The sequence below is a fragment of the Haliaeetus leucocephalus genome, unplaced genomic scaffold (genome assembly GCF_000737465.1).
Source record: "Haliaeetus leucocephalus isolate CR32 unplaced genomic scaffold, Haliaeetus_leucocephalus-4.0 Scaffold162, whole genome shotgun sequence".
Lineage (NCBI taxonomy): Eukaryota > Metazoa > Chordata > Aves > Accipitriformes > Accipitridae > Haliaeetus > Haliaeetus leucocephalus.
In genome coordinates, this window is record NW_010972598.1 from 6,256,289 (window position 1) to 6,276,892 (window position 20,604).

General features: G+C 38.1%; 1 protein-coding gene across 1 annotated transcript in view; it reads left to right on the plus strand.

Annotated features, from left to right (window-relative positions):
- Nucleotides 1–20,604, plus strand: part of SIPA1L2 (signal-induced proliferation-associated 1 like 2) — an 87,289-nt gene that overhangs the window by 41,276 nt on the left and 25,409 nt on the right. Inside the window, exons 9-13 of the mRNA XM_010562652.1 lie at nt 8,625–8,882; nt 12,445–12,528; nt 14,051–14,154; nt 14,566–14,669; nt 17,346–17,734. Coding sequence (XP_010560954.1) covers nt 8,625–8,882; nt 12,445–12,528; nt 14,051–14,154; nt 14,566–14,669; nt 17,346–17,734 — 939 coding nt within the window. The remainder of the gene's footprint in view (nt 1–8,624; nt 8,883–12,444; nt 12,529–14,050; nt 14,155–14,565; nt 14,670–17,345; nt 17,735–20,604) is intronic.

Here is a 20,604-nt window from a genome sequence, read left to right on the forward strand (position 1 = left end):
ACGAGCATCTTTTTCTATTTTGATTTGCATCAAAACAAAGGAAAACCTAGGCAATGTATGTAATATATGGTCTCCACAAAGAAATAGTCTAACAAAAGAAATATAAACTAAAAAATACAAAGTTGAAAGCAATTCTCTGATGCTTATCATATTTCTCATCCAAATAAAAAGTCTTTGAGTTTTTCTTACATTTAGTTATGAATGAACTCCTAGTAGGAGTTAGTTGTAATTACTGAAGTTTACTCTGTGTACAGTTGTTACAGTCAAGCAGAAAAAAAACCAAAAATGCCAGGCAAAACTCTGATTGTCTCTGTGGAGAAATGTAAATAGGAGTTCCAGACTGTCTCTTTTTTTTTTTCTTTTTTTTCCTCCCCTTCTCTCTATTATTCAACGTGATTGAAAAGACTTGTGGTGGGTTGACCCTGGCTGGATGCCAGGTGCCCACCAAAGCTGCTCCATCACTCCCCTCCTCAGCTGGACAGGAGAAAGAAAATACAATGAAAAGCTTGTGGGTCGAGATAAGGACAGGGAGAAATCACTCAAGTAATTACCGTCATGGGCAAAACAGACTTGACTTAAGTTAATTTTCCCTAATTTATTGCCAATCAACCAGACTAATGAGAAATAAACCCAAATCTTAAAACACCTTCCCCCCACCTCTCCCTTCTTCCTGGGCACAGCTTCACTCCCAGATTCTCTAACTACCCCCGAGCAGCACAGGAGGATGGGGAATGAGGGTTGGGGTCAGTTCAGCACACGTTGTCTCTGCTGCTACATCCTCCTCAGGGGCAGGACTCCTCACTCTTCCCCTGCTCCAGCGTGGGGTCCCTTCCCCAGGAGACAGTCCTCCATGAACTTCTCCATCGTGGGTCCTTCCCACAGGCTGCAGTTCTTCACGAACGGCTCCAGCATCGGTCCCTTCCATGGGCTGCAGTCCTTTAGGCACAGACTGTTCCAGCATGGGCTTTCCCTTGGAGTCACGGCCATCTTCAGGGGCATCCAACTGCTCCAGCGTGGAGTCCTCCCTGGGCTGCAGGTGGAGATCTGCTCCACCGTGGACCTCCCTGGGCTGCAGGGGGACAGCCTGCCTCACCATGGTCTTCCCCATGGGCTGCAGGGGAATCTCTGCTCCGGCACCTGAAGCACCTCCTCCCCCTCCTTCTTCACTGACCTGGGGGTCTGCAGGGTTGTTTCTCTTACATGCTCTCACTCCTTTCTTTGGCTGAAGTTGCTGTTGCACAGGTTTTCCCTCCCTTCTTAAATCTGTTATCCCAGAGGCACTACCACCGTTGCTGATGGGCTCGGCCTTGGCCAGTGGTGGGTCCGTCTTGGAGCCGGCTGGTATTGGCTCTGTTGGACATAGGAGAAGCTTCTAGCAGCTTCTCACAGAAGCCACCTCTGTAGCCCCCCCCTTGCTACCAAAACCTTGCCACACAAACACAATACGAAACTCAAAAAGAACCACGTTTTTGGCATTTTGAAGCTTAATATATTGCCTACTCAATTCTGGGTCAGCAAAGAAGTTTTTCATTGTAAATAACCTGGGGTATATATACCTACTATTATATAAAGCATTTTTTAGGATCCATTTTTGTTATTTCTGGATTGGAATGTGCAATATTTCTGCAGAAATTGGAAGTGATCTGATCTTTACCTCATTGAAAAACTTTTGGGTTCATGAATCAGAGGATAATTTAGTTTGGAAAGGACCAGAGAGGATTATCTGGTTCAACCTCCTGCTCAAAATGGAGTCAGCTGTGAGGTCAAGCCAGTTATTCAGGGCTTTATCCAGTCGGGGATTCAAAAACTCCAGGGATAGAGACTGCATAACTTCTCTCTGGGAAACATGTTCGGCTTCATTTTCTTTGAAGAGGATCACTTGTGTTTTCCTGTATCTTCTCATGTGTGGTCTTATTCCTAATCTTGTCTCTCCAGTATCTTAAAAGACTACTTCACAATCAGGATTCATTCTGAACTCAGTCCTTTTGGAGCTCAAAGACTTAAGTCTCCATTTGGTACTGTTCCCCCTACTTCCTTTGTCCTCTCCCTTACTCATCATTTCCATTTCTTAAGTTGGAGCATAATATAACTTTTACATCCCTGCCGCTGTTTTTCCAGCTCTTCTTCATCTTACAGTCTCATGGTGAATTTTGAAGGCTTTTCTCTTTAATGTCACAAAAATCTTTCCTATTTATCTATTTTTCCCAGTGATTTTTCCTTCTTCCCAATAGCGTCTCAAGCCTTTATTCCCCATAATTGTTGTCTTTTGGTGTAGCTTTTTTCCTGTTCTCTGGGATTTAGAAATGTGACTTGCTCTGCTCATGTCCTAGTTTCCATCAGCAGAGACTGCAGCGGGTGTTAACTGCCTTACTGATCATGCAAGTACACCAAATACTTTGGTTGTTTTGCATTTTTTTTCTCCTCTTATTTCCTGACTAGCTGCTTTCACCCAACATCCTGTGTGTATTTCTCTTGTCTCATTCATACAACAATGCAGGTGTAGAGGCTCTTAGGAGGCCTCTAAATTGTTTGTCAGCTCACCAACACAAAGATTGGGTTTAAAACTGAATAGTAACAAAGATCAGAAGGACAATGAGTGTATCTTCATAAAGGAGGGATTGTCTGCTTCAACTCCTCAGCTCTATGAAGGAACTGCCAGAGAGTTATCACTCGCCTCAAACCAGGAGTGGTGAAGTGGGCAGCAGCCTTATCTAAGGTTGCCCGTAAGCAATCATCACGTACATCTATTGTGCTGTGAAATTATTTTAAAGTAAAACTGATTTACTGTTTTTCCAATGACATCTCTTTCTTTTTTGATGCAGTGTGACTACTGTTAACAGGTTTCCGAGATGTCAGAACTTGGAATTTTTGTCTTGACTTTTTGACCAAAGTTCTCTTAGGCCATTTGAATCTTATCCAGTATCTTGGGCTTGCGCTTTAGTTGGTATAGGGAGTCAATGGAGTCCAGGAGGTGATTTAGAGTGTCAGAGAAGGGAAAATATGTGTATGTCTTATTTAACTACACAGTAAGTCTAAACAAAACTAAGCTACTAAATTGTGCTTTTCAGTTAAGTCCCTACAATTATCTGAAACTAACCTATGTTTTATAATGTTGATTTAATAGATTCCATGATGAGTCCTCAGTCTCATTACGACACTTGGTGCGAGGTGCTACAGCATAAGAACAAACATGCACCGTAATAGAAGTGATTACTTTTAAACACAAAGTTTGAGTTAGAAGAATGCAATTACATATTGTACTGCTAGATATAGTTAAAGACTCCTTATTAAGCAAGATTACATGTTTTGAATTGAAATGATGATAGTACGGGATAATTTACCAGTGTAGTACAACTGGTGAACACCAGCGATTGCTCCTCTGTGCCTACATCCCCCTTAGTGGTTCAGATATGTGATACATTGAATTAAAGTTAAATTGTAACCAGTTATTCTAGTTTTGTTATTACCCTAACAAACCGTTCATGATGCACAAAATCTATAAATAGCTGGGGTCCAGATACCAAAGTCATACTGAGTAGTTGATAGTGGTAGGATCTAACAGAAAAGAAGGCTTTTGTGTAGTTATCAAGGTGGCAAACTGCTGGTCATAGTATATGAAAGCTTCTAACTTTTCCATGGTGATGAACATTTACCTTTTTTAACTAGCATCCTTGCCTAATATAGGCCCTTCACAGAGCCTTTTACAGAACGTTTCTATGGAATCTTAAATTAATATTGAAAGCTTTGGTTAATGTAGTTTGAAAAATATAATGGACTGCTTGATAATTGTTTCAGAACATAATGCTCCGTGCAGTAACGTTTGAATATTGCAGATTTTTATAGTAGACTCTTAAATTTTAATATACAGTCATGACCTGCTGGCTGTATCATAGAGTCATGCTCTGTGTAATTGCAGAGTAGGTTTTATTAACCAAATGTTTTTATAGGATAATATGGCTCTTGAACCAAAGATATTAGCAGGAGCCTGTGCTTTATGTTGGAGGATTGATTTAATTAATACCAAACTATGGCGAAAGACAGAAAGTGCTATCATTTCTGATGTGTGGTTAAGAATTGGTCACACTTGCTTGATAAATAACATGAGTCTGTTTTTCAAAATGTTATATTGAATATAATTGAGAAAGATGTTTGATAGCCTATACTTGTTTAGCATAAATTTAAATATCTTTTTAAGATCATAAAATATAGATTTGTCTTTACATATTCTTGAATTTAAAAAAAATTAAATTAAAAAGTGAATTAAAAGCTATTATTCAAAACCAGTGCCAATGTATATTCTTCATCCAGTGGAATAAGTAACAGTATTATAAATAGAAGTTAGATAATGGACAAATTAAATATTTAATAGGAAATTTCATTTAATTTTGTGGTTCTTTTCATGCAAGATAACTTGCAGTTTGATCCATGGCAGGGGGTGGGATCCTTATTGGATTGCAGGCATGAAGTAATTGATTCTCTTTGTTTCTGATATAGGAGGTAGCTACAATTATGACTTTACATATCTCAGTATACTGCAGTATCTGTTCTTTAGGCAGTGCTTGTGAAGCAATAAAGCATAATATTTCATATAAATGTTGAACTTACTGGTTTGTCACTTTTAAAATTAAAAAGTCTATTTGACAAAGGAAGCCATATGAAGTAGTTCCATTTTAACCATGGAAATTTTGGGGGGGCCAGTTACAAGTCACATTGGGGATCCATTTTGAATTTAAAAGTAACTTTGTTAGATTTTCATAGTGACTTGAAATCGGGTTGTTTTGTAAGCCTTTTGTTTGCAGGAATGGTGTCCTGAATAATTTTTTCATTTGTCGGAGGAATAAATTTTCATGATGTAAACAAACACAAAATTTTACAAAATTTTAAATTCTTATTCTTTGCGGGAAAGCTTGTTGTTTGCTATTTTTATATCATGCTTTAGTTATTCAGTTAGCAAGCTGAGTCAAACTAAATAGTAGCAACAATCTCTTTCGCCTTCAAAACCCATGGCTATTTTTACAGCATTTAAAGTACTTTACGGGGACTATCTAATAAGGGATACAATGACAAGTACATGCTATAACTTTCTCAATTACCAAGACGGACTGTGAAATCGGTATCTTAATAAAAGTTGGGGAAGGGATGGTTTGTTTCTAACACTTAAGGTCTATAGGAATGAAGAAGGGGGTGAAACAGTACTAAGAAATCAGCAGAAGGGTGATTGAAATTGTAGCCTACATAATTGTCCAACTTCCTAGTCAGATAATGACACTGTATATATGGCCACATGAAAGATTATGCAGTGCACTAAACTAATACTAACCTTGCTATGTCATCTGTGCATTTTTTGTTCTGTTTCTTTTGTATATAAAGCTTTATGAAAGTCTTTAATTGAATAATCAATCTTAGGTTATTTTTTCCTTTAAGAACTTTTCTATGTTCATGTAACATGGACCTGCTCTGGGAATGAGTCAAGGTTGTGTTGCTGGAGGCTATTGTCTCCTACGCCTTGGTCATCTTTGTTGCAGGCAGTGAATGAGGCAGGGAACTTCTGTGAAGACTATTCAGTCTTGGGATATAAGCAGTTGAATATTGCACTGGAGAAAACTATTCTATATATGCTTCAGCAGTAGAAATGTTTGCACAATGCTATGCAATTTGCTTAACTTGGCCTTTCTATGATGTTCATCATTCTAAGAGCCCAACATGTATTTTGTTATTTTCAGAAGTGTGAAACAATTTTAAAAAATAGATACATGAACTGAGGTAGTTTGAAGTGGTGGTCTGAATAACTGTGGTGTTTTCAGGGTGGGGGGGAAGGCTATAGATACATCAAATTGACCTTCTGAAATTAATTGGCAATTCTATAACATTGGTTTCTTTGTAGCTCCATTCCTTGTCTGTGGGAGGAGACTATTGGGGTGGTCTTACCTCCGTAGGGAAGCAAAACCAGAAAATCATTAAGTGAATTTCTCTGATGCTTCCAGCATGTCCAGCTGTGATTTGTCAGGGAGTTTACACATGTCAAATTTTACTGGGGTGTTTAATACTGATACTTCTGATCAAAGAATAACCTTGAAAAAACAGGAATTCTGAGTTCTGTTTTGGAGCATTCTGGTGACTCCTCTTCTGCTCGTGTTCATCACAGTGTCTTCTACCCTCCATTGGCTACTAATCTCCACGCTTAGTGCTTCATCCTCTATATTTTAGAGTTCTTTACATTTTTCATATGTTTGAGTGCCAGCAGAGACTCAGATTTAATGCTACAGGATAAACAGTTTGCCTCTGACGTGGTTTAAACCCAGCCAGCAGCAAAGCACCACGAAGCTGCTCACTCCCTCCTCCGCCCCGGTGGAATGAGGAGGAGAAAATGCAAAGACAAGCTCGTGGGTCGATACAAGGACAGGGAGGGATCACTCACCACTTATGGTCACGGGCAAAAAACAGGCTTAACTTGGGGAAAAAACCAAAATCAATTTAATTTACTGCCAATCAAATCAAAACAGGATAATGAGAAGTAAACCCAAATCTTAAAACACTTCTCCCCACCCCTCCCTCCTTCCCAGCTCAACTCCACTCCCAGTTTTCTCTACCACTTGCTCCTTCCTCCTCAGGGGAGGACTCCTCACACTCTTCCCCTACTCCACTCTGGGGTTCCTCTCATGGGAGACAGTCCTTCATGAACTGCTCCAGCACGGGTCCTTTCTGCGGGCTGCAGTCCCTCAGGCACAGCCTGCTCCAGCGCGGGCTTTCCCATGGAATCACAGCCATCTTGGGGGGCGTCCCCCTGCTCTGGTGTGGGTTCCTCTCTCCCCGGGCTGCAGGTGGGCATCTGCTCCCCCGCTCAACTCCACGGGCTGGGGGGGAACAGCCTGCCGCCTCACTGCGGGTTGCAGGGGCCTCCCCTCCTCCGGCGCACCTCCTCCCCTCCTTCCTCACTGACCTCGGTGTCTGCAGAGGGGTTCCTCTCACATTCCAATCCCCTACTCACTACTGGTTCCCCTTCTTACATACATTCTCCCAGAGGCGCTACCACCATCACTGACGGGCTCGGCCTGGGCCAGAGGTGGGTCCGACTTGGAGCCGGGGAAGCTTCTAGCAGCTTCTCACAGGAGCCGGCCCTGCCGCCCCCTCCCCTGCTACCAAAACCCCACCACACAAACCCAAACCCCGCCTATTTAGTACCACAAAATTCAGCAGCCTGGGCATGTACAAGGTATCTAGAATGTAACTGCTACAGCTGCACATGCATCTTCTCTTCAACAGCCTTGAATAACATAGTTAGCATTTTTATAATATCTCTTTTTTTTTGTCTGCTTACCAGAACATTGACAATGAAAATGTTCTTTTGGGTTTGGTTCAGAAGCTTGGGGGCACATTAATTTAATGTATGAGAACCTATACAATTTATTTAACTGCACATTTGTGTTAAATCATTTGTGCCAAAACTTTTTCAGGATTAAGACTGCAAACACTTTACACTCTATTACGCTTTCTCTAGGTGATTTTAATTTAGTCGGAAATGGTGAATGTTGAGTTTTCAACAAAAGCAAAGCTCAGTCAAGACTCAGCTCAAGGGATAGAGCAGAATTGTTAGTTGAGACAGAGAAGCAAATTTTCACTATTTCTTACTTAATTCTAACACAATGCATGAAGTTTATTTAGGGTGTTTTCTTTATAGATGTTAATTTAGTACACACTGCCTGTCAGACAAATAATCGAGGAGATATGCGAGAATATAAAATATCTGCAATGATAATTAGTGCTGTCTTAAAAAGGGTGTGAAGCTTCTATTAACTAATTTCTGAAACAGTAACCCTTAATTCAAGTCCAGCCTGAGTTTACAGCAAATATCCCACAGGCAGACCGATCTTTTGGGGAACACTGTCACTACTTTTACCTGAGTTTATGCTTTCTGGGAATACTGTTAGTATTTAACCACGCTGTAAGCTTCAAGCAGAGGTTGTAAACCAGACTGTTTCTGATTTATCTCTTCCTTCCATTTCCCCGTTTCTCTTCCAGGCATAGAGATGCCCAGGAAGAGAGACATTAGAAAGTATACTTTGAAAACAAATAGAAAAATATTTAGATGCCACTTAATCATTTGCTTCGCAGCGTATATGCTCTGTCATTCAGTGGGGACAAGGTGGGATTCAAAAGGAAAGTTCTCAATACCGCTAAAAACCATTCAGTTTACATGTTTTGTAATTTTGGATACGTAAATTTTTACATTAAGAAATTATTTGTATTTATGCAATTTAAACAAACTAAAGCTGTTATAGAAGAACTTGAGCTTTCTGACTTCTGAATGCTTTGTTTCTACTAGTTTTTATTATGTAAAATTCAAGCTGCAGATTAAGTTGTAAAAGCTTAGTATTTTCTCCTTTTTGAAGGGTAAGGCGAGAGGTCAAAAACCTTTGAGCACATGAGAGCAGATCCTTTATTTTGAAATGTTTCCCACCTGGTTGGCATGATAGTTTTGAAGCGTTCGAAGGGTTGTACGATGCTATATGAACACCTTTGGTCACCTGGAAGAAAAACATGCCTATACTTCTGACTGTAGAGTGCAAGATTTCTTTTTCTGTTCCCTCCAGTGAGACTGATCAGCATTTTTATTTGTCCCACAGGGGTTGTTCAGAACTTTGTCGTATACCCATGGTGGAATACAAACTTGACAGTGAAGGCACCCCATGTGAGTATAAAACCCCTTTCAGAAGGAATACCACTTGGCATCGGGTGCCGACTCCCGCTGGGCAGCCTCTCTCTCGTGCCTCTCCAATCCTAGGAACATCTGACAGACTGCAGTGCCAGCAGCTTCTCCAGCAGGCTCAGACAGCCATTCCTCGCAGCACTTCCTTTGATAGAAAACTGCCAGATGGTGCAAGGTAATATGCTCTCTGTTTAATGCCTGTCATTTTCCTAATGTGCCTTACTTTAGGTATCTCTGCTTTCTAGAACTTTGGTATACTTATTTTTTAAACCTTATTTTGTGGAGTTTTGACAGTAATTCTAATTCTGAGGTTGTATTAAAGGGCGTTCACTGAGCCCAGTTCCCTCTACTTGAAACAAGTGACTTTTGTCGTTTGTGATGGAAGTGGACTGTACTGAGGAGCCTACTGCTGAGGACAGCCAACCTTTCCCTTTAGTCCCAAATCAATAAAATGGGAAACTGCCTTGTGACTTCTTGATCTCAACAATGTCCTGTCCCCCACCTTTTGAGAGCCTATTTAAACAAATAATGAGTGTAAATAAAATGAGCTCATCCCTTTGAAAATGAATTATTTAATCTCATTACCAAGCTATTGGCATAGTTTCAAAGGGTTCTGTAACTCATTACCAGTCCTTATGCTTTGCTTTGCTTTTAATTAAACAAAGCAGAGCTTGTGATTTGAATATGTAACACCTCTTAGATGAGGGGATGGTATCCTTAAATATTAGCTCTGTTCTAATTTAATCATAATTTTTCATAAGATAAAAATTATTTTTAAAGTTAAAAATTTGTAAATACATGACCTTTGAATTATTTAGGGAAACCATATGTCTTGAGCAGAACTCTCTGTCCTTTATTGTTTGCAATTATTTCTGTTCATGCCCTTTTTCCATGGGGTGATGTAGTTCTAATTTCCAAGGAAAAAAATACTGCATTTTGAAAATATCTAATTGATATGAAAATCTAAAATACTGGTCTTATATAGCTTTTAAAATATTCTGGACGAAATCATGACATACCGCTATTGCTACACTATCTATCTTATTTAGTAAAAAAGAATTAGTGACTTTTTAGATTGTTTGAAATGTATGCAGGTAATAGTAGTACATATTTGAAAATATGTCTATGTCATGGTCTGGGGAAGGCAGACTCCCAGTTATGACCATTTGATCATTTGTATTCTCCTTCTCCCCTACCGCCCTCCTCACCCCCTGAAAAAAAGAGAGGTGCATTTCTGTAAGCATGTATATACCATTATAGGGCTTCAGCTTTTCCTAATGTCTTGCTGCTGAAATTCTCGGTAACATCTAGCATAAGGGGACAATGTATCAAGTGTCTAGAAATACTTCAGGATTTATGGAGCTTTCTTAAACATACTGTATGCCTATACAGAGGAAAAAATGGAAGGTTTCTGACATACTACTCATCTCCAGGAACCTTCACAAACATAAGTGGTGCTTCTCCTAACACTCAGTGAAGCATGTGAAAAAATGCTGAGACAGAGGCCATCTCTTGTCATGAAGAAATTCCTGTATCACTTAAACAAAACAAGTACAAAGCAGAAGTGCTAGTCTGGGGAGGACATGGTACAGAGTATAAATAATGAAAAGAGAGGAAAATGATGAACTGTGACATGTGGGTCTTGAAACATGAAAAGAAAGATACCTAATTGGCAAGGTCTTTCCACATGGGAAGAGGCATAGTTGATGGCTTGGCAGAAAGATGTGCTTAAAACCAAAGAGTTTGAAGTAGGGTTGATTAGTACTTGTAAGTAGTCTTGCAAGGGTGAAAATGTATACTCTGGCTCAGAAAATGATGAAGAGATTTTAGAGGGTCAGAGACCCAATATCAATTTAGACAAATTGAAGAGTGCAGGCAGGTTGATAAACAGAGGAGTTATAGCAATGGATCTGAAGATGAGCTAACATTGAACTTGGTGATAAAATGGTTGTTTTTAGAGATAAAAAGAGGAAGAAGCAACAGAAATGTGGGCTAGATATAGTAAAAGACTTAAGTAGCAACAGTTCAACTACTGTGACACGCAGCATTTAGGTGCCCAGTCACTGGAGTGAAATTAAAAACTGGGAGGTGAACACCTATACCCCTTGTACAGCTCCTGAGGAGAGTTAAGTGTTTTGAGAAGGCAATACAAATGTTTTTGTGTTGATCAAGGAGTTTACTCTAATTAGTCACTAAGAAATACAAGGATATCCTTGAGCTCTACTCCTGTTTTTACAAAATGCCTAATTCTGTGACAGCCGCTCATAGCAGGTGCCTAAAAGTGAAGCTTCAGACTCACTCTTCTGTTTTTTCGCACCAGGAAGTCTCTGTGTACTTTAGTCCCTCAGTCACACTTGTAGGCAAGTGTGTCCTTTCACCTGGGGTCTGGAATCCATTCCTGAGAGCAGGTAGCTGCAACTCTTCCATAAAGGAACTGCGTGAGGCATTCCCTGACTGGATTTCTGTGGTTCTCCTTTTGTGGCCACCTACTGTTTAGTAGGCTAATGGCTAGACAGTTCTCCAGCAATTGGGAGGCTTGGGATCTAGACATTCTTCAGCCTGAGATAGTACAAACCAATGTCCCGGTTTTGAGGACAATGTCCTAAACATCAGTCTGGAGACTGGAAACATATGGGATCGTAACTTACCCATCCCTTAATGCAGGTTCACTTAAGCTGTGCAAGAAATGCAAAGTTCTTGGTTGTAAGAAGCAAGAACATGCAACTGAATTCAACTGTAGCCTATAGACTATTTCAGTTGGTTGAGAGAGGCTCAGTACTGTCAGTGCTTATCAGAGGGAGACATGATGAAAAATTAGGTGCTACACTATCTACTTACTGTATATGTGTTTGGCTGTTAGACAAAATATAATAGCTACTGTCTTTAAAATTTTCAAGCTGAACAGTAAAGTTGCTTATTGAATGTCACATCCTTGGGAAAGTGTTGTGCATAAATCCAAAACTACCTCTTTTCACCTCTTCCCTAAGTACATACATTAATTTCTACGTATAGCCTTTAAAAAAAAAAAAAAAGTAATGTCACTGAGGGAAATTGTATTGTAGTTATGGACTGATATGCACAGAAGTGAAGGACAGGAGGGTGGTCAAAACCAAATTTGAGCATTGCATTTCAACGGTCTGGAAATCCAAGAAGAGTAATTGGAGACATTGTTAAGACATGAGGCACAAAAGTTTAAATAATAAGTACAAAAAATACTATTCATGAAAATGTTTTCTTATTGCTCTTCTATGTTGAAGAATTAATAAAAAAAAGTATTGTTATTACCTCTTCTAAATTACTATGTTGAAAATTGGAATACATGCAAAGCAACTAACAATCATTTCTGATCCATCATGAGAGCTTCCAACATGTAAATTTAGAGACCTAACCCAGCTGCTTTGACTCCTGAGTAATCCCACTTGTTCAGAAGTAAAGCTAGCTATAAGAAAAATAGGATATGGTACTTAGTCTTCCTCTTTTTGTGCCTTTTTCATATATTCAGTTGGAAGGATTTTATTTGTGATGAAATAAATAATATACTTTAAAAATTCTTGTTTGAGTTTTATGAAACAAAGATAAAACTGTAAATTCACAAAATGAAAATAATTAAGTGTTCATACTACATCTGCATTATTTGTAAAAATGAATGTATTTCATAAAAGAAGCACAGCCCAGTTGAAATCTGAAACCCTGCAAATACCTCAGTGCACTGTTAATGACTCTAGTCAACATTACAGAAGTTCTCCGAGCAACCAGTCCTCCTCCAGTGACCCAGGACCCAGTGGGAGCAGCCAGTGGAGACAGCAAGTGGGATATGATGGGTACTGGTGATTTTTTATTTTTCTTTCTTTTTTTTTTTTTTTTTTAAATCTTGCTATAGCTCCCATGCATCTTCTTTCTGAAACAAAATTTATGTGAAAGTTGTGTATCATAGATTTATTTGCAAACTCCTCTAGTATATTTTCAGACAGGTTTACTGATCTTTAACGTAACATGTATGCCAATAAAATTTTAAAGCCATACCACTTTAACTCTTTAGGACCAAATTGCTATTTCACAGTTTAGGTAAATAACAAACAATTCTTCGGTTTGCTTTCCCAGAAACAGGCCAGAAATCAGCTAGTAACTCAGAACTGGAATAAAATAATATCATCTCCTTCTTTTGCTTCAGTGGAAGGGTATTTGATTAAAAAATTACCTTCATGGTCTTCAAAGGTTTTATTTCCTACTGTGCTTGTTCCAGTGGCATCGATTCCCTGGCAGCTCTTCTCAAAAAAGTAGCGCTCTAAAAGAGGTCTCTTCTCCCTAAAAGGCTGTTGCAGTATATAGATGGTTCTTTCACATCCCTGTTAATTCCTTGGGGCTGAAGTTTCAGAAGTTAGCTATCTGTGTATAAAAGACCACCCCCATATACTGTCCATGTTATAAGAATATTATGTGAGACGTCTGTTCTAAATTACTTTAAATTTATCACTTTGTTGTATAAATATAGCTGCTGAAAACGCTCCTGTTATAAAATGTTGAGCTATGGCAGTATCTACACAGCATAATATAAAAGCATTCCAGACTTGCCACGTGGCTTTCAGAAGCTGCTTTTCAGAAAAAAAGTGAATATTGAAAACATCAGCTTGACTCCTTGTCTGTAAGCATAATATTACTTCGGCATGACTGTTTGCGGATAAGATATTCCATGTAGCAGATACATATGCAATATCTTGGAGACTCCTCAAGGAATTTCAGAATACTCACTGCAATCTCTGGCAGCTAAATAGATGCTAATAATTCAAATAAAACTTTGGCAAATTTTTTTATGGTAAACATATGAAAATGCATCTTGTGCCATTTTTCCAGCACAGTTATTTCTAATAGCAGCTTTGGTTTTAGTGTGTTGCTTTGTGAAATAATTTAACTTTTGGAATACAATGCAAAGCAATGGGTCTGGTACTAGCTTACATGTTCTGAGTGTGCAAACCTGCAAAACTGCAGGGTTACTTTCTGTGGGGCTTAGTTAATAAAGCGGTTAAGCATACATTACCATAGTTCTCCATTACAAAACCTTTGGATATGTAGCCCCAAGAATGCATTTCTTCTTCAAGTTCAGTGTCTTCTTGTCCTGTTCACACTTAAGATATAACAGTGTGCTGCTGAAAAAATTGCATGTAAATATTTCCATGCATTGTTTGGAAATGTTAGTAAACTTACTTGGGGGCGGGGGGTGATGGTTGTTGAAACAAATCACTTACAGAATACTTTCTTTGAAGAGTAAAAAGTGTTGTTGTTCATCATGTAACTAGTTTTCTAGGAAAAAAACCCAACAGCTTAATTTTCTGTTTATGCTTAAAGGTGCCAATCCCCTTTGCTCCATGAACACCACCAAGGTTCAGGCTCGCTGGAGTGTGAAGGAGGCAGAGAACGAGAGGAAACTTTGGAAGGAACTAGACATTCTGGTAATAAAAACCACTGTATCTTAAAAATAAATGTTCTTTGCAATGCAGTGCCTGTTGAAGTGCAGCCACCTTCCGATGTGGAGGTTTCATACACAAAGAGCATGTAATACGACTGTGAAAGCGAGGACTGTTACAGACAGTCTAACAGAATATGGTGTGGGATATTTAGATAATACTTGGAACAAACTACTCCTGAACTTCAGAAAGCCTCGTGAATGATGAAAAGCAGGTTGAACTTCATGTGATTATCATTGAAAAACTAGATCTTAGGAAATTCTGCAAAGATACACATCTCTGATTCCAAAGAGTGTACAGGTTTGAAACCTGATGCTAAGCCATGTGCCTTTTTTCTTTGTACAGTATACTCATCTTTTTAGCATTCAGAAATTAAAACACAATTATTTATGGCAGAAACCAAGTGGCATGCACCATCGACCAAAGTCCTGAGCTCCTACAAAGACCGGGCTTTACAGAAAGAAGGCAGTGGCAAGGAGTCGCCAAACAAACTTTCACATGTAAGTCTTTTACTTGGATGTCATTCAAAACTCTAAAAAAAAACCCCAAAACCAAAACAAAACCCACCCTGGACTTAAAAAAGTACATATTGAAAATACATTTTAGTAATTTTGGGAGGCAAGGAGTATGCTCACCTGCATGTGGGGTGAATTAAGTATGCTTAATCTGTGTTTAAAAACTAAGAACTCTAAGAAGGCTTGGGTCTGGGGCACTGAGGAGATAAAACTAGCATAGTCTACACTCAGCTGTGTATTTACAGCTTCATTTGTACTGGCTTGCTTACTCTGTGAAGTATTTCATATCCTTTCAAAAAAAAAATAATGTTCCCCATACCACTTGTCATGTTGTGTGAAATATCCATGTAGTAGAATTATCAATAAGCACCGTAAAAATGTAGTTTGTATGTTGGGAATGCTGAACAGATTTCTAGACTAGCTAGTTTAGTGGCTTGTCTTCAGTAATGGCAAAATCCTCAATGACTTAGTGATGGAAAGTACCTTAATGATATGCATGGTCTTTTTCTATTTTTTTTTGTGTGTTTGTTACATGGAAAAACCTGCTATATGTAGTAGGAATCTGTACACTATTTGTAGATTTATATTGGTAAGAATATGAAGCCTGTTTCTCATCTTATGTACATTGATACTTTATGATAATCTAGGCTGATACTTCTCGAAAAAAGTACCATCATAAACAGAACCATGCTGTAGAGTTACACACATGAAGACAAAAATACTTTCTTTTACTTTAAGCCAAAGTTGACAGGAAGCTAGAATCAGTATATGTAACAATCAGTACTAAACAGAGCACCGATACCAAAGTTAAATGATGAGTTTGCTTAACTTCAACCAGAGTTTTAGGCTAATGGCAGCTCTCATGCTTTTAGGATGGTGGGGGTCTGAACAGAAAATTTCATAATGGCCTTATGTTTGTGTTTGCCTGCCTATGCATATATGTAGTGCAGGTGCAAAAGAACTGTATTGTACAAAGTAAGAACCAGCATTATTATAAAGATAATACTAATAAAATGAGGCTATTTTGTTGTTCGATGCTGTAAAACAGGAAAAAAATGTAATCACCTTGTAAAGGACCTTGTAATGTTCTCTTGTGCATCCCCTTTTTGTTCAGTTCAAATTGCCATATGAGGCTCTGCCAGCCAGTGAAATTCACAGAGAGGGCTACAACAAATGTACGAGAACTTTGTAAAATATTTACCCATTAGAAAAAAAATGTGTATGCTCTCTTTTTATAAGTTTTAACTTGGGAAGGAGAGTGGGGGGAATTTCACTGGCTATCTTCAAGATATCTTTGTTCTCCTGGAATAAATATCATATTCCTGCTGGGTTTTGGTTGGTTTGTTGGTTTGGGAGGGTTTTTTTGGGGGTGGTGGTTTCTTGGGGGTTTTTTTTGGTTTTTAATCTTGCTCCACAACACAGTCTTTAACAACATATAACAATTAGGGTCATGGTGAGCTTTCGTACAATAATTTCTCTTAGCACAAGGAAATGCATAAAATGATCCTCAGCTATGGCCATAGTGAACTTTGAGCAGTTCAAGATGTCTGTATCAATAGCTGTTGTCCAGATTCTCTGCTGCTTGCAGGGTCAGGAAGGTACCTAAGCGTGTATTTTCAGCAGAGGAGATTTTGGGAAAGGTTCATACATACAATACATCTTCTGAGGCTAATGTTATGCCTTTGAGCTTTTTTCGTTTTCCCTTTCTTGTTTCTTTCCACTTTGGTTCCATTTTACATTTACAGTAAGAAGTGACCTGCCTTTTCTCCAGACACCTTTTTCCAAGTCCCTGTCCTTGGAAAAACTGCTCACTGTATTTTTGTCAATTGTTCCATTGTTTTTAAGGCGACAGCCATCTTGTAAAGGTTAGAATGAATACAAGTGTAACACCTCCTTTTTTTCTAAAATAATCTTCTCAAATTTTGAGTCCTGTTTATTTCACTTATATTCTACCTAATAGAAGTCCATCTGCCCTTATTCTGGCTACTGTGTCACAGAGATAAGTTAATCCAACTCTCTATAAAATCTCTTTTAAAAAACCAGCAAAACCCCCCAACTTTATTGACATAAATGCCTGACATAATTATTCCACTTCAGTAGCCATGCTATGTGACTTAAGTTACTTTCATCTGGTACACACACATTGCAATTGGCTTCAGTTTAACTAGCCACACATCCAATTGGATTTGATCCAATAAGCTGCATATTTCACCCACACTGAGAAAAAGCCAACGATAATTCAGTCTTTGGTGTTTTTCAGATTTGCAGTAGAACTTGTTTTAACAAATAATTACCAATGCTTCTAGCTTTAACAAATGCTTATTTCAACTGTTCAGAAATACAATTTTATGGATGTTAAGCAGGTCCTATAATCAGAAAATTCAAGTGTGATCTTAAGATTTGCCATAGAAGATGGAACTAGAGCCTTTTTATTTGCAGTGACATCAACCTTTAATGTGTCTAGCCAGCTGTGCAATTAATTTCATAGAAACTGGTGGTGTAATTAGCTCTTTTCATACTTTGCAGTTATACTACAGCATACTGTGAAAAATAACAGAATGGTCTTTGAATGGCACAAATTCAGTAATTTATATGAAAATAAATATTTTAGTGTTTAACTTGAGGGGCATCTTTTTTTTTGTTTGTTTTCTTGTTGTTAAGATTGGAGACAAAAGCTGTTCAAGCCACTCAAGCAGCAACACCCTATCCAGTAATACATCCAGCAACAGTGATGAAAAACACTTTGGTTCTGGAGATCTGATGGATCCTGAGCTGCTTGGATTAACATATATAAAGGGGGCTTCTACTGACAGTGGAATTGATACAGCTCCCTGCATGCCTGCTCCTCTTCTGGCCCCTTTGCACCTTGCTGGCAGCAGGTCTGGAGTACATTGTCGTACTGACCAGTGGACCGAGTCTTCTGAAACTCCTGGGCCAGATGATGATCCAGCTAAAATCTATGCTGTTCATAGCTATGCTGCTGCTATTTCTACCAGTCATACAGCTGAAGGCAGTATGGGAGACCTAAGTGAAATTTCCTCTCACTCCAGGTATGTGTTTCTTACAAATTAGGGATTATGGATTACAGATTAACATACAGAGAACTCTTCTTCATTGTTGTTACTCTGTCTATCTTTCTTTGAAAGTGCACTTAACTGCTTTTGGTTTTTTGTTGTATTTAAATGCCGATATGAGCAATTTTCAGGCAATTTCTGATGAGTCTGCCTAAAAAGCATAGCTAGCCCTACTCCCAGAGCTGATGGAGACTTTGTATGTGACCTTGTGCACATTGCTTAGGTTTTTAAAGTTGGGAAACATCCCTGAATAAAAGGGAAGTTTGCACCTAGAACTTAACTCAATTTTATTTTTTTTTAGTACGGTGCAACAAATTACCTGGGAGCTAATGCTGACGGAAATCAGAAGAATTGCAAAGGACAATTTTTACATATAGTGATGGACAATTTTTACATATAGTGAAACTGCATTGCATACCGTCCCTCCTAATTTACATTATTGTGATGTATGCTTTACAATTTTGTTTGTTGAACTGAATTTCTGATTGATTTTCAGCTCTTTTTGTTACCAGTAGAATGTCTGCATGGTACATCTGTTGGAAAGCAAACTTTGAAAGTACTCTTTTACAGCTGGTTGCCTTTATCTCCCAATTCCCATTTTATGGTGACTTTGAAGTTGAAGCTTTGGTCTATGTGTTAAGGTTTTTACTCTGTAAAGGATGCAAGGAAATTATTCTTCTTTCCCTCTTATTTTCCTGTTTTCAATGTCAATCAGTGCAGGAAAATAACCAAATAATATCTTGTGTCCTCATTTCTTTATGCGCTAGACATGAGTGAATTAGTATTGTATACTTATTCTAACTTGCAGATCATTTTTTTTTTGCAAGTTATAGAAGATAGTATAGACTATTGTGAAAACTAGGTAAATGCTTTGTCATTAAACTTTTGCTACCCATGTGATAACGCAGATGCTCCAGCTTTACTCTGCTTTGTGTGTGTTGAGATCTAATTTTATATATTGAGACTTCTAAAGCACGAGAAGTAAGCTCTGTGTTTCTATGACTTCATAATCATGAGCTGAAATAGATTTCTAATGGCTAGAATACATATTCTCAACACTTGTGTGGCAGCTGTCATATTTAAAGTGCCAGACAGCCATTAAGTAATCTGCTGCTCACTTCTATGGAATAAACATTTTATGGATTAATTAAAAAATTTTAAAAAAAGAAGCAGCATGTAGATTTTAAGTGAGCTTAGCTAGGCATTTCCAAAGTAGCAATTATTGTTGAGATGACGACTCACATTAGGATTGCCCAATTCCACTTTGGCAAGATCAATGTTTTCAAATGATCACCTTCTAATTTGTGTGCCAAATCCTTTTACTATAGGAAAATGTCTGACTTATGTTATGTGACCCAACTGTTCTATTTAAACTTTGCTTACATATCCTTCGAATTATGTTGGAGTGATAAATAATTTTACAGTTGGGTTTAAAAGATAGCATCACCTATACAGCACCCACAGGCATACATTACAAAAAAATACCTCATTTTATAGCTGTGATGCTGCAACACTGATGTGTTCAAATAGAGATAAGAAAGTTGAGTTAACATATAAGCATGTGATATCTACTGCTGAATCCTATATGTATTTTCCAACTGGTCAGACACTGAGTTTGTATTTCTTTGTAATCTATAATGATGAAATTCTAACACTATTGAGGCATTCATTCACAATTATTTTACAAATGTTAAATAGTAAACTTGTTCTTCGGTAGCTGAACAGTGTAAAACTTCAAGAAACAAGCTCACAGACTGGTGGAATGTGATTGATCTGTAAATGGAACATTTCTGTATTGAAATTGTGTTCGGTTTACTGAAAAGATAAAGTGCAATGCACAGGAAAGATGTTGGTTGAAAGGTACTGGCCTGATTCTCTAACATCATCAGATAAAGAACCCCCTGAAAAAACTAATACTGTAGTGTCCGAGTGAGATTTACAGAATTAAACCTGCTGTGGGAAACAGTATCTCAAGCAAGAATACTGACTTGAGCTATGCACAACATTATGCCTCACAACTCTGTTATTAATGTTTTTCTCTCTCCTATTTTATATTAATTGTGCACATGAATTATCAAATACCTTCATGTTACTGTAGCTGAAACAGCTTAGCTTCATTGCCCTTAGTTTTGCTTTGTTTCTTACATAGAACATCTTTTGGATCCTAAAAATATATACTGCTTTTTCCAACCATTGCATTGAACTCATTATCTAAAACTAGGCTTTTATAGGCATTTTATTTCTTCACTTCAAAAATATTCCCTTGTTTAAAACGTACAGAATGAGGTTGGATGCTCAAATTTTCTTAAATTTAGTTGCAAATAGAAGTCTAAAATTCTCTGGATAATGTCCTTGCTGTTGATCTGATATGTATTTTACATTGTGCTTCAGTGTGTGCTTCATCTTTAGATTTCAGTTTTTCATAACTGAATTATTTTATTCATCACATATTTACATAATTTATTTGCCTATTTGCAAGCATAGCAAGCAAAAAACCTTTGAACATCACCCCCATTATTTTCTTCCCCCAAAACCTCAGCCTTGTTTCTGCTTTTTGGGGAGGAAGAGGGAGGAGAGAAAATAAATTGGTTTTAAGATTAAATGCACGTACTAACCGTGATCAAAATTATTAATCCATTGCCTTAATGATTCAACTTTCTACCACAATAGGCACTTTAATTTGATCTAATGTGCATTGCTTGTATTTGACTCTGCATGGACAGCAAAGTAGCCACTTTCTGTTACACTTTCAAGAACACCTCCTGGTCCTCTGAATTAATCCAATGCTTTTGGGATTAGATTAAAAGATAGCACTGTGTTCGGTATTTGTAAACCAACAACAAAAG